The 15,309-nt window shown below is 36.9% G+C and overlaps 1 protein-coding gene and 1 long non-coding RNA gene across 2 annotated transcripts; both read left to right on the top strand.

Annotated features, from left to right (window-relative positions):
* Positions 1-7,780: 7,780 nt before the first annotated feature.
* LOC121428948 lies at positions 7,781-12,157 on the top strand. Its single transcript, XR_005971858.1, has 4 exons — positions 7,781-8,201; positions 9,242-9,403; positions 9,690-9,801; positions 10,313-12,157. It is a non-coding gene; the product is annotated as an uncharacterized LOC121428948 (long non-coding RNA).
* Positions 12,158-13,273: 1,116 nt separating this feature from the next.
* LOC121428910 lies at positions 13,274-14,550 on the top strand (the record flags this gene model as incomplete). Its single annotated transcript, XM_041625793.1, has 1 exon — positions 13,274-14,550. A coding segment is annotated over exon 1 (960 nt), but the record flags the coding sequence as incomplete, so codon positions are not given.
* Between the last annotated feature and the right edge of the window lie 759 nt (positions 14,551-15,309).

The raw sequence follows: 15,309 nt of genomic DNA, 5'->3' as shown, positions 1-15,309 counted from the left end.
AAATGAATTCTCTGGGTTAAAAATATAGAGTGAAATACCGTGATGAATACAAAACCCTGAAATTTGATCAAAATCTTATATCAAATAAACGAAGTTATTGGATGATCAGTGGGTTATCAGCGCTGTTAAATCCTCGGGATGATTTGATATTTCGTGAAAACTCAGTGTTCACGGCATTATTATATGCGATAGATTTAGACTGATGATGCCTTCCCCTTTCCTTTAATTTTACATGAAATCATAATCTTTTCATATTTTTATACACGCGGGTATGATTATTGTGTCTCCTTTGTAACAAAATGAGTTGCAGCAATGTTCAAACAATTTTTCACTATTGCATGGCAAACTTTGAATAATGTAATCTAAAAAAATGAGCTTACTGAAGGCATATATTCATGAAGACGTACAGAACCGTTTTTCGCCGAAATAACATTAAAAAGTGATAAATTAATCTACTAACTTTGTTATTCCTTGTCCGATTTCAAAGACATTTTTATTGTTTTTTTACTTTGCGTGATTTTGCTTTATCATACAGTTCAAATCGTATTATTTTAGTCTCATGGTCCGTCATGATGGAGTACCCCCCTTAAACAAACCAAGAGACTTATGGTTAAGAAGTCCCATCGGATGGACTCATGCAGGATGTTCACAGTGCCTTGAGTGAATTCGAATCACAAGATCTAGATGACAAATTTTATGCCACGTACACTCTTCAAAATATTGGGTGAAAATGCTCCATGAGCTATAGGGTAATGTGTCCAACCATTGTTGGGCATTTCTTTTGGCATTTTTATTTATCAAATGTGATGACAATTTTGCCCATTCTAACGCAATTGCTGCTGGTTTTTTAACCTTACTGGACATTGTGCTTCCCGCATTGTGTAAACTACTGCCAAAAAATGGCTGTAGTAGGTCCATGGTTGCCATGGACACAGTGATTACCCTTGTGCTCGTTAAAATTTCACCCACTATTTTTACAGTGTATATAGTAGGGGGATGGGTTATCTTGCAAAATATTATCTATTTTCGCCGACTTATCCGCTTTCCTTACCCCCTACATGCTTTCTAATGGAACCTCTAGGTATATACAAAATTTTAATGCAAAATTGTGCCGAAGTTGACGTTTCGATTATGATGTCTGTGATGTTTTGTTCAATTAACGTCCACATTGCCGAACCCCTTCCTCTGTACCTATCTACCATTCCTCCCCATCTCCCCCTACCCCCACCCCTCTCACCCCCCTCTCCCCTTCTCTCTCTCTCTCTCCCCCCTCCATGTTTAAAGAATATTGAAATCATAATAACAAGTTATCAACAAGGATTTATCTTAATTTTGATCCAGCATGCATCATAAGGAAATTCGCCGCCGACTGTATCTGTTGCTCAAATTCAACGTGTTCAAAAGATTTCATGTGCTTCCTTATGCGTTGCTGGTCATTTTTTTTTTCAGTTCGTTGATACTGTTCTCCTATACAGCAATAATTCATTTTTGTGGTCTGCTTTTTAATGGTTGCATTTTCGCAAGGACTATAGAAAGTGGTTCAAGGTCATGCAAGAGAATGAAACAAAAACAAATTTATGATTAAAAGGGCTCAACTAAAGACAAATAAGGAGGATAAGTAAATGAAAAAAAAAATCAGCCATCGTAGATGCATACAGTAAAATATAATGACGCTGTTTAATGAACCTCACAATAGATATTTTAACAGATTAAATAACCATGCTTAATTATTTATTGAGAATTTAGTATAAAAATCAAACATTGTCGTTTAAGATTTTATACACTCGTTTAAATTGTTAAAACTATTGTAAGTTTCATAAAGCAAAAAGCGTTGCATGAAAATGTTAAGGTTTATTTAAATTTTAAACAAGCATAACACTAAGAATTTGCAATATTGGTTGTAAAATAAGAAATTTATGACATTTGTATAAGTTTCGCTTAATAAAAAAAAACACAGTTACATGTACACCCTGGTCAGTGTGCAAATGAGGGGACTGATGACGTCATCCACTCATTATTTTGTATTTTGCTAGGCGCTATATGAAATATCAAATAGTTTTTACTCATTGTCCTGTAATATTTTGTGGTTCAGTCAAGTTGGTCCTCATTGTCAAATCTGTAAAAATTGAAATATTGTATAGTTCAAACAATAAAAAACAAGAGAAATAGTGAGTGAGGGACATCATTTACTCTCTCGTTATTTTGCATACCCTTGAGTTGTGGAAAAATGAGCGAAAATTTAAAGTGCCATAACTTTCTTATTTTGCCTCCGATTTTGATGAAGTATTAAGCGTAATGCTAGTTTGATTTTCCTCTGTTGATTCCGATCAACAAGGTGGAATGAAGATGAATTCCGGTTTTGAAGCCAACGCTAATTAGTTTTATCTCGATGGAAGAGAGATATAAAAAGAAATTTATAAAAGAAAATTAGTAGAAAACATATAAGAGTATAGAAAGGATGGAACTAGAAGTAGTTTTTGTCAAATATGTTCAGTAGGGCTAGGCAGATTAGATAGAAACCTTAGTGTCATTAAGGGGATAATTAAGGAGAAAGAGACGTTGATCAGAATCAGTGAAAACAAAACATGAAAAGGGAAATAAAAACTGCATCACTTATTCCATTAGTTATTTACGTATATACTTGCCATGACAACAAAATAGAGGGACATTGGAAATCCGAAGAGCCTTTCATAAAACATCTCGTCAATGATTTTCCCCGGACAAATTTGTTCTCAGCCAATCAGATGCAAGAATTTCGGGAGCGTATAACAGGTATGGGTGAAATAATCACCAACAAATCGTTTCGTGACACCTTCCCTTGATTTGACGTAGGATGCGCTGTTTAACAATTTGTCTGGTGGTCACACATCCGTTTGTCCAGGGTTACTCCAGAAATGCAGTGTGTGCAAGGGCGTAGCTATATAGGGGGGATACGCCCATTCGTCAGCAAAAATTAATCAACAATCCACCCAAATCGCCGATAACACAGACGAGCAAAACTCCTAACAGCAAATTGGCAACGCAGCAAGGACAACAATAAGAGGAACCACAAGTAGAGCTATCATAACCATGATAACATGTAGGCCTATATTTTTCGCTCCTGATGAATGAAGGAATGAATAAAACGTAAAGCAATATGTATATCGTGATAAAATTTTGGTAATGATATTGTAAATAGAAATAATAACAATATAATTATGATGGTGATGATGATGATGATGATGATGATTATGATGATGATGATGATGACAATGATAATAATGATAATGCAATAATGTTAATGACAGTAGAATGAAATAAATAATCAATTAAAAAGTAAAAATAAACTTTAAGATTAATTTGAATGAATTGAAAAAACAATGCACAATACTGAAATTCCAGTCGAAATCAGAGGGGGAAAAGACAGTTATACTCATCCACTTTGATGTTTTCGCTCGTTTGATAAAACAGATGTTGCACAACAAAGAGTTTTTATGAGAGAACAGATGATCTCAAAATAATCACAATCTTCTTTGTATTTTTATTGTTTATGAGATAATAAATCATAAATATTCATTATTGGCATAAAGAAGATGTGAATTGATTCATCATACGTTTTGATAATGGCTATTTCATGTTACAGGTTGAGTCAAACCATGTTTCACATTATATGAGGCAGTAGCGTAGTAAGCTAAGATGTTGAGGGGGGCCAGATATGGCATATGGGCACCAATTCTCTAAAAAGCTGGGAGCGAGCGAAGCGAGCGAATAAACATTTTGACCTTCAAAATACACAAATCTGATTCTGTGACAGATTTTTACATAATATTCAATGGATTGATATCATATCTCAACCATTTTACTTTCATTTTCTTTCCTCTTCTCATTTTTTCTTGGTCGTGAAGACCTTGGAGTCCATGCACCCCCTCCCCCTTCCAAGCTGAACGTGCAATAAGAGGAAAAACAATATAAATTGAATACTTTCATGAATAGTGGATGACCTAATTATATAATTTTCATGCCGCCTATACAGGCTGTGCATAAACCTGTAGTGAAACCTTCTTGTGTAATACAGTTTGCATATACACCAAGAGTATTTTTAAAAGATCATAACTTTGTCTTATACACCTGGTTTCATAATTATGGATCTTCATCAACATGATCTTTCTTTTTATTAAAATTCATTTGTTGGGGTGGACTTGGCCATGCGTCTTAGACTTTGGAAAAGGGCTTTAATTAATTTGGAATAGACTCGAGTGTCATCATGATCATCTAACATCCCAAAATAACAAAAGTGTATAAAGTATATAGGCCCAGTAATTGAATGTGTTTTCAGGCGTTAAAATTCAATTTTGACCATTTTTTCAGCCGTATAGGGTTTGAATTTTGACATCTAGCTCCCGCTCTTGGCAATATTTATTTGAAATAGCCCTTTTAATTCCTACTTTATTATTATGTAGCAATTTGATATTAGACTGACAGAGATTATATCCTGAAGTTTTCATCCCATTCCGTGCTTGCAAAGGGGTTTATTATACAAGACATGAATGCGCAGATCCCGGGAGGGGGGCACTCAGTATAATGCATAGTGGGTATGTGCCGCGGAGTGGACCCCCATTTTTACACTCAAATTTCCGGTCCAAGGCATAGCATTTTTGTCTTTTATTGAGAAAAAGAACGAAGAAAGCCGCTCCAAAGCATAGCATTTTCTTCTTATCGAGAAAAAAAGAAGAAAGAAATCCGCTCCAAAGCTTCGCTTTTTTTTCGTTACGCCGTTCCGATCGCATTGATTTACTACAATGAGCTGCAATTTTGGTGAAAAGCGACCGTAGAGCGCTGTCCGACCATCGCCTCAGCTCTGCGCGATTCCCTCGTATTATTTAGTTTATTTTATCGCAGGCTATCCTGATGACATATCATAAGCATATAGGTCCTATCCATTGTTGGAATGTTCTTATGTTACGAGAATTTGGAAGCAAGTCTCATGCTTTACGCCTCCTTCGACTCCATTTTTCTTTTATTGAACTGAAAATGCAATGCTACCATGATGGCGACAGTCACACGAAGGATATCGACTACAGGGCCTCGTCTTTATACGAAGAGTTGCAATTGATCCGATCAATCACAACTATGGACGGCCAGCAACGTCAACATCTATAATGCATGCTTGTTCAAAATATTTTCTAAATAATTATGATGTATATTCATGCATTCCTTGTTTTCTTAAAAAATCACTGTGCTTCTCATTGTTTACAAAGGACATTGTGCGAATTTCCTGTAGAAAAAAATTGTGACACTGGTGGATTTCCATAGAGTTACGATTGATTGGATCAATGTAACTCTTTGTAAGACGGACCCTAGACCGATAGAAGCTAGTACATTCCCACTACGATTTACGCTATGTTTGGAATGGTGGTCTTGAAGGGATGGTCCAGGCTGAAAGTATTTATCATGTTTATAGCTAGCTTAATAAATAGAGTGGAATTCACTGAGCAAATGCCAACAATTTCATCAAAATCGGATAACAAATAACAATGTTATTGAATTTTAAAGTTTAGCAAGATTTTGTGAAAACAGTCGTCATGAATATTCATGAAGTGGATCGCTGATGATGTCACAAAGTCATCTCCACTTGCTCTTTTGTACTTTATTAAATGAAATTAGGTTTATTCAATTTTTTTTACTTTAAGAACTAGAAAAGTGGGATTGACAACAAATTTAGTGCATTAGATATTAAATGCTGCAACTTCTTTCATTATAAGGGAGACATAATAATTCACACAAGTATGAAATAAAAAAGAAATATGATTTTATGTAATAACATAAGAAAACGGAAAGTGGGGATGTGACATCATCAGCCCACCTAATGAATATTTATGATGACTCTTTTCACAAAATATTGCTAAAATTTAAACTTCAATAACTTTGCTATTTGTTATCCGATTTCGATGAAATTTTCGGCATTTTGCTCAGTGAATTCTACCCTATGTAAGACATAAATATTTTCAGCCCGGACCATCCCTTTAATCGTAGAATAATCGTAGTGATCAGATCAGTCGTGGTAATCGTATTGATCGTAGGAATTTGTGAATGGTTCGAAATTTGTCGAGAGCAGTTACGAAAGGTTCAGTGGCGACGTTCGTATAAGATCGCACGACATACACGACATTGGGAACGATGTATCAGCAGTAACCGGGTCTGGGTAGTCCGTCTTGAAATTTTATGATTTTATTTTTTGTTTCACTTTTTAACATGTTTAAAACCCGGTTTTTTCTCATATATAATTATCATCGATATCACCTCTTCCTTTTTCTTCTTGTTCTTGGCCTTCATTCCCATTTCCTCATCGTAATATAGTCCTTTACTTTGTATTTGTTTTACATCGTATTACTGTTGAATCTCGCTCACGGGAAGAATTAATTATGTTTCTATCATATACCATTGATACCGATACTAAATTTGTTGTGCATTGTGAATATTCTACTCAGATACGAAACAAAATCTATCCTCATTTTAACCATTACATCGTTTAATTACCGGTGATGTACAAAATCATCAATGGGAATATATGATAAACTGCTTTTCATTTCAATATTGCAATATGGTGTACTTTGAGTTTGTGGAATTTCAAGGTTCCTGGCAGGCGAAAACCGTCAAATGAATTTAGGGGCGGGGGGGGGGGCATAGTAGACAATATAAAGCTAAAAATCAAATGAGATTCAAATGAGTCAGTCTGGTGCATATAAATATACCCTCAAAATTATCCGACATCCAATATTAGCATATATGAAAGCACATGAAATTGCGCATTTTTAGCGAACTTATTTCAGGATTTTGATTACCTTTCAGTGGGCACGAAGGCACACTGAAAACCTAAACTAGTCCAGCGGAGGCTCGACTAGGCTTTAACTAGTCTGGCATGTTAGTCGAGGCTGCTGGACTAGGAAAAACCTGCATTTTAAACTAGTCCAGCCTCTAAGACAAGCTTTCGGCCTGCTGGACTAGCTTGAAATTAGTCGAAATTGCTCGACTAATGTCCTTTTCTGTGCTGGACTAGTTTAGGGACGGACTAGCTTCTGGTTTGTCAAGCAGGACGGACTAGTTTATCGCTTGTCAATCGAGACAGACTAGCTTTAAGCTTGTCAGACAGGACGAACTAGCGTGTAACTTGTCAAGCCAGATTGACTAGCTTCTGACTTGTCAAGCAGGACTGACTAGTTCAAGGCTTGTCATTCGAGACAGACTAGCATTTAGCTTGTCAAACAGGACGGACTAGCTTGTAGCTTGTCAAGCCAGACTGACTAGCTTCGGGCTTGTCAAGCAGGGAGGACTAGTTTATGACTTGTCAATCTAGACAGACTAGCTTTTAGCTTGTCAAGCAGTACAGTCTAGTTTGAGTTATGTAAATCGAGATAGGTTGTCAGGCAAGGTTTCCTGCTTGTCTTAATAGTGAATCCAGCCTGGGTTGTCGAATTTGAGGCAAGGCAAGTCAGATGCTGAAAATAAAATAGCTTTTACATTTTTTTTTAAAACTAAAGTATGTTTGGCTCCACCACAAAAAAAAAGAAGAAAGCTCTTGGATATACCATTGTCCTCTATTGTAATTTATGTATTATGATTAGTACGCCTAAAAAAATATTTATTAGAAAAGATTAGGTATTTTAGCACTTTCACAGAATCATGATTATAGTGAATAACCTGCGGCTCAAAGTACGACACGGATCTTGATTCAAGACATCTGTTGAATAATGAAGAAAGTTCTAACAAAAATCAATGATTATCATGAAGTGCATGAAAGCAAAAAAAAAAGATCGGATGAAAGATGAGCAACATGCAATTAATGTTCTGATTCTTTCAAGATGTTGCCTATAGGCACATTTAACCCATGTCCCACAATCAGTGTTTACAGGTAGGCCTAACTGGAATCTGAGCCTGTGCATTGAATAACCCGAAAAGCAAACACATGCATTACTGTCAACATGCAGTAGCACTGAGCACTACAAAGAAGTTGCTTATTTGGATACAAAGACCAATCCTAAGCCAGCTTTTGTTTCAGTTGGAAATTGCCCGCTCAAATTAACGCTTTCACAAACAATGCATCATTTGGGTCATCATTTCGCTGTGTGATACGATCAGGGAAGCAAGTCTGAAGTTCTTCTACTGAAAGCCTGTATCTTTTGCCTGTTTTCTAGAATCAGTCGAACCATATCGAAAAATTCAAAGTAAGTACAATTTTCCTCCTTTTTAAAGATTAAAATCGATATAATGCATGCATGATCCTAAAGAGACAAATCTGGGAGAGGACGAAGAGCATATTTCACACAGCAACGGCACAAATATGTCACTGCATGCCCGTTAAGTGTTTCCAATAATTATAAGTGAAGTGTGTGAGAGGAGTGTGAGAATTTTCGTATTCTTATATAGGAGAGTATAGTGCCGATAACTTCGGCTGGGGGTTTTCGGTTATATTTTTTGACTCTTCACTAGCAAATACGCATTAAATTGATTTGTGGAACTTTTGAAATTAACTAAAGTATCAGAAATGCATCTTTTTTGAAGGAAATTCAAAAATATGTCATACATACTCGTAGCCCAAGTTATTTGAGATTGTTGTCTTTTCTACATGCATGTAGGAAAGGAAATTCTTTGTGTTTCTTTCTGAATTTTGTAAGATTAGATATGGTATTGTGAAAATAATTATAATTGTTCAGTAGCTATCATTAGTTTTATATTTTATTTGTGATATCTGGAATATTAGGTAGGCTTATATAATTTTTTATTAAGTTTCCATTAGCTGGATCTTTGTATTTGGAAAGCAGTCTTTGAATGGAATGTTTTACGCGTTCCCCCATTGTCAGTTGGATTGTGTTGGGTTTGATACTTTTATACTTGTACCACTTATGGAAAGGAAAGAAAAATTCTTTATTCAGAATCTCACCAAAAAAATTGAAATTGGAGCCTACTGTAGGCAGTTTTTAGAATAATCTATGTCCATTATTAGGCAAATGTTCACGAAGAAGTGGCTTATATAAATGAACTGATGCAAGTAGATGAAAATCGATAGGTTTATCCCTTTTTACATAACCCACGAGTAATTTAAAAGACCCATAAGCATAAAATCAATGTTTATATGTTACAAATGACGATGGCGAACTGCAGGAGCTAGTTAATTATTTTGTTTATCACATAAGAAACAACAACCCAATGAGACGCACTGATTCTGTAGTAAAACGATGATGATGATTTTTTTTCTTTTACACAGTTATCTACAGAGATGGGTCGTCTACAGAATAAAGAAATATCGTATATGCCGATCATTGAAAATGGGTTCGCAAAAACGTCTAACTCATCGATTAAATTTGGGAATGGCAAGAAGAAGCATACCAATCATCTATAGACGATAGAGGTCTGGGAGGAAGAGAAGGTGAGGAAGCACTTCTATGCTTATCTGCTGCTTACAAACGATTTACATTTTAAAAGAATAGGCAGAATAAAAAAAAACATTATAAATGATTAATTACTGACAAGTTGACCATCATCATATACCACTGAAGATACTGTACAAAACAATGTTTCACTGTTGTTCTTAATGGTGTAAAGGAGTTGTCATGAAATGTTTTTATTGTTTATTGTACCTGACATATTCTGCGTCGATTGATAAAAAGAAATAAAATGAATATAATAATTGAACATCTGTTCTTCTTTTTCAGTTAAGCATTCTAGAAGCAATGACATAAGCAGTGGACCCATCCTTGGCAACAACATGACTTCTTCAGCATGTTCATGGAAATTTAATGATCTCTTTGTGTCACCAGAACTGAGGTTAGTTAAATTTCTATGTGTAATGTTTTGCTTTCCTTCACATTTCCTTAATATTGATATGATTTAACAAAAATGAAACATTGTGAAATTTCTGATGAAGTTCCTTCCACATTTAACATCTAACTCCCATGTTCTCTTCAATTTTAATAAACACATTCTTATGGAAACATTAGTCTTTAGGATTCGGTATGTTTATAATGTGATAGCTAGCTATGAGGCAATTGTTTTAAGGGGATTTCTGCACAAGTATCAGACTGTATGAAAACTATTCATAGTCCATGTAATTATGACGTAAGATACAGGGGTCATCTCTTTTTATATGACAATTACGATTTTTTATGACAAAAAAGATACATGTATATACTATTACTATGATTTTCGTAGTGGTGCCTTCCTCGCCAGCACATGCTGCTAACTCTGAATAATATCGATTTCATCTTTCTGATTTTCCAATTGTTTCTATCACTCTAATTGTCATTTCCATCGTCTGTTATATCATTTATCTGAACAGTCACAGAATCCCTTACACCTCCAGACGGACACGGAACACAATCCTCACAATCACCAAATCGCTCGACCTTCTGTCAGAGGCCACGATGTCGATCTGTTCGTTTTATATCGTCTATTTTCAATATCCCACTTGCCTAAGTAAGACTCTCATATTTATGCAAAGATCTTATTAGATATTCAGGATGGAGACAACAGTCCACGGCCCATATTTACATTAACAATAAATCAAACATGCAGTGAGTTAAGATAATTAACCTTCTATATCTATTTGTGTTAATTCTTTATTGCTGAAATCTAGTATAATCAAACACTCTAGTGTCCTAATAATTTTGGTTAAGGTTTATTCCATACAATAATAATAATTTAAGATAAATCTGATATTCCAAACAATATCAGATTTATTTTAAATCTGTATTATAAAATGTTGGTTTTCACAAATTCAAATCTAAATAGTGTTTTCTTAATCAGACGCCAAGTTTATTGTGGGATGCTCTGGGTATATGACTAAGTTTGAAAAGGTTTCCTTTTGCGTAATAAACAAATGCAAATGTTTGTGTTATGACATTACAGAGCAAAACATTAGTTCTTTTTTATTTATTTGGACAGCAACAGTTTGTACATACCAAATTCTGTAATTTGTATTATCTACATTTTATCACCCTTTTCACAAAGGAATTCATCTGACTATTAATTTGTATTATGTATTTTTTCATAATTCTGTCACTCGAGTACAAAACCAAAATTGTCCTTCTATACCTTGAATTTGTATCAAAATTATTTTGTTGATATTTTCATGAGGAGCATGATAACATACTGCAATGTACAAAACTCTTCATGTTTACAGAAACACATCGAACAAAAGTAAGCAAGTAAACTTCCAGAAATAATAAAGTTTTCATATGTATATTTTCATATTTGAAGTCCTTCAATTGAATATCAACCTTTGAGTCATTTTCCTACTGCCATATTTTTCAACAAAATATACATATTCCCTGTATCGAGACTGAAATCTAATTAATGATTATAATTACAACTTTACAAATTTTATTTGATTTTTTATTCGAATTCATTTTGATTTACTTTTTTTTGCAATGATTGTATTTAATGTATATAAATATGCAATATTTTTAACGCTTTTCTAATGTTTTCAAGTTTACGCCTGTCTAGAGTGGGGATTCCACTAATGTACATGCAAACTATGCTCGGTGTATTGATTTTGAATATTTAGTATTTAATACTTTATTTATTTCTTTCCTCTGTTACGTTTTACCGTGTTTTTTTAATCTACGATTAATTCTACAATATGTACATTTTATTTTACTTTCTTTTGCTATATATTTTGTAAAGATTTTTTCAATCTCATTATTTAAATTGAAAGAAAGAATTTGAATATGATGGTTTACATAACCTTGTTAAAAGAAAAAAAAATCGTCAAATAATCGTAGTATGTAGTGCGCATTAAACTGCACGTCCTAATAATATATGTTTAAATCTAGAAGGAACATCTTCATTTGGAAAAGTAAATAGGTTAGATTTTGCATATATGTTTGGAAGTTTAATTTCATTGGCAGTCAGATGATATGGGGTTGATATTATTTTCTTGTGAACAAATAACAAATTCAAAAGAATTTATTGTAAAGAATGCATTGATTAATTAATACTGTCAAGGAGGTATTTTTTCTACTTTAATAGTGAGAAATAATTTGTCTAAAATATGGTATATGCTCTAGCCCATCTGGATGCCATTATTTTGATGATGTGATATTACTTTAATGTCTTGGAAATATATGATATTTGGATAATAAAACTGTATTGTTACTGTAAATAAATTTACAAATTTTCTTGATTTCTTATTTTGTTCCTCGAAAATATTTTCATTTTAGCGATGTCTAGCAACGTGGTGGGAACGTCTGAAGGCGCGGCTAGGTTTTCTGGATAATTCATGGCTAGTCCGTCAAGTTAGTCCGTCATGCTAGTAATGCAACCTAGTCCAGCTTGACGCACCGAAACATGCTAGTTCAGCAACCTAGTCCAGCTTGGTGGACTAACATCATGTTAGTCCAGCAGCAAGACTAACTTGAAGTTAGTCCAAGTGGGCACCATTTGGACCAACTTAAAACTAGTCAATAACTAGTCGAGCGACTAGCTGTATGTGAGTCCAGCTCGCTGGACTAACCAATAACTAGTCGCTGGACTAGCATCAAAGTAGTCAGGCTTGCATGACTAACGTTAAACTGGTCGCTTGACTAGGAACATGCTAGTCAACCGACTAATGAAAGGCTAGTCTAGCAAGATGGACTAAGCAAAACTAGTCCATCATGCTAGTCCAGCAAAGCAGACTAACTTATAGCTAGTCCAGGTGGGCACCATCTGGACTAACTTTAAACTAGTCTGGCGACCAATTTTGGTTTTCAGTGCATGATTGTGCATGCTTTAAACTTACATTATTAAGAAAGCCATTCTGTATGGTAATAAACATGATAAATCCTGGTATTTTATCACACAGGTTTATTGGCTACTGTATGTGCGTTTTAATTTGGAAAAAAAAAAGTGGGAGTCATTTAGCATGTCATCATTTTTAAGGAAAACTATGTGGTATTTCACTGACTCACGGGTGTATATTGGATTTTAAAGACGGCTTGACGATTTAAAATGATTTATTAGCGGGCTAGCAAAATACACATTTTAGTTTGTTTTGATTTTGAAAGGGGGCGTGGTTGCCCGAGAAAGGGCTCGTGACCCGACCCGTAAAGGGCGGGGCAGCGCTTTTTGGCGCCCGCGCCAAAGAATTTGGGCACAATGCCAGACATTTGCCGCGGTTGAGCTATGCGCGGATAAAAGTGCGGGGAATGCTTCATTTTCGTTTTGGCTTTCAATGAAGAGAGATGACGGTGCATGTGTAAAGCGTGCTTACAAAATTTTTTGAAAATTTTCTTTCGGCACTGGCAACTAGGCCTAGGTGGCAGATATTTCGACATTTGTCTAGCTGCCTATACCGGATATCTACACAAAGGATTCATACTTTTATTGGATTATACAGACGCTGATTTCAGTTTTTTACTGTCTTCAGACTTCAGCCTCAGGAATTGTTGCCGTAGAACTAAGACTAAGTTAGCTGTGCCGATTTGTGGACCTAAAAGATTCAGTTTGCAACTTCAGGATTGAATTTTTTCTTGGCGGTTCGCTTGATTGAACTTTGGAGGTGATTGCATCCAGGATTCATTGGACTTGGGCTGAGTGACGGAGCTTCGAGTCTAACTCTAGTTTCGCGAGTTGATCATGCCAAAGGTTAAGGCCAAGAAAATAACGACCGCAGGTGCGAGGAAGGGAGATGACACACCGAAGAGGAGGCCGGGTCGGCCGAGAGGTCCACGGGCGACGTCAACCCCCGCAAGTGTGGATCTGGGGCTGGGAGGCGGCAACAACGGGCCAGGAAGGAGCGGTGAGTTAAATCCCTCTCAGTCTCAAGTTGTCGATGTTGATGAAAAAAGTGGTAGGCCTAGGTCTAAAGTTAGTGATAAAATGGCAGAGCTAGATCTAGATCTAGTGGGGCGGGAAGGCCAGGCGCCCGTGGGCAGATCTATTGCTTGGCATGAGATAGTAGCTCAGGAGTCGGATACCGGTAGCTCGGGGCAGGCTCAGCCAGCAGTTTCAGTGCCGGCGCGGTCGGCAGGGGTAGCCGAAGATCTAGGCCTAGATCTAGTGGAGGTCGGTGTTGAGAGATCTGAGCCCCATGCGCCTAGGCTTTCTGCCGTGTTGGGGGCACCGGAACCATTTATTAGCGCATGCGACCCACTAGGTGTGGAAGTGGCTATCTCACTGAAGGAAAAAATTTGGGCAAGTGAATATATAGATTTGGGAGTGCTCCTTAAGCATAATAATGCACGTGATGAGTTTGGGGCCTTGAGTGTAGGTGACACCACTTTGAGTTTGTGTCAATCGGGATCTGGTCTTGGTTTGCAACTTCAACCTCAATCAAAGGCTAAGAAAATCATGTCGGTAGAGCAGTGGACTTCGGTGTTTCTAGTATTTGCCTCAATTTACGCTGAGAAGCACATTGAAAGGAGCAGGGAGCTCATGAAATATATGGATTTGATAAGGCATGCAGCCCGTGCGTTTGCAGGTTATGGCTGGCGTGACTATGACACTCAGTTTAGGAGCAAGCAGGCGCGTTTACCCGGGCGATCCTGGGCGAGCGTCGACGCCGAGTTGTGGTTGATGCTGGTGGCCTCTAATGGTCCGCGGCAGCGCCACAATTTACCCCATGCCCCTCGCCATCAGTTCTACAGAGGGGAGTACGGCGCGAGAAAATCTTTTCCCTTCGGAGGAAAGGGACCCGGAGCCAATGGCACACCCAGCCGAGGCGTGTGCTTTGCCTTTAATAGAGGCAAGTGCATGCGAGGCAAAGCTTGCATCTATGAGCACAAGTGTTCCCGCTGCCAGGCGACAGGTCATGGGGCTAAGCAGTGTAGCCAAGGGCGGGCCGGTTCCAGTCCCGCTGGCAGTAAATAGGTCTACGGCTAGTGCGGTGTCGTCTATTGCTCCGACCCCTATTAAGTTAGCACGTTTGGTGCCCATGTTAGCTACTTATCCTAATCAGGAGCATGCTCAGTGCTTGTATAATGGTTTTAAGTTTGGTTTTTCATTACATTTTGAAGGGGACAGGGTCCCATTGGTTGTTAAAAACCTGAAATCAGCATTCGAACACATGGATACGTTGAAAAAGAAATTGAGGGATGAAATAGACTTAGGTAGGATAGTTGGGCCTTTTGTTGTTCCTCCCTTCGAGAATATGAGGTGTTCACCAGTGGGGTTGGTGCCCAAAAAGGCCCCAGGGGAGTTCCGTATGATTCAACATTTATCGGCACCCAGGGGAAATTCAGTTAATGATGGCATACCGGAGGGGCAGTGTACAGTAACATATTCGTCCTTTGATTCGGCGGTAGATATTGTGACGCAATTGGGGCGGGGTGCCCTTATGGGAAAGACTGACATTAA

The sequence above is a fragment of the Lytechinus variegatus genome, chromosome 15 (assembly GCF_018143015.1).
Source record: "Lytechinus variegatus isolate NC3 chromosome 15, Lvar_3.0, whole genome shotgun sequence".
NCBI lineage: Eukaryota > Metazoa > Echinodermata > Echinoidea > Temnopleuroida > Toxopneustidae > Lytechinus > Lytechinus variegatus.
The sequence above is the reverse complement of the archived record's forward strand: the minus strand, read 5'-3'. Positions and strand labels throughout refer to the sequence as shown.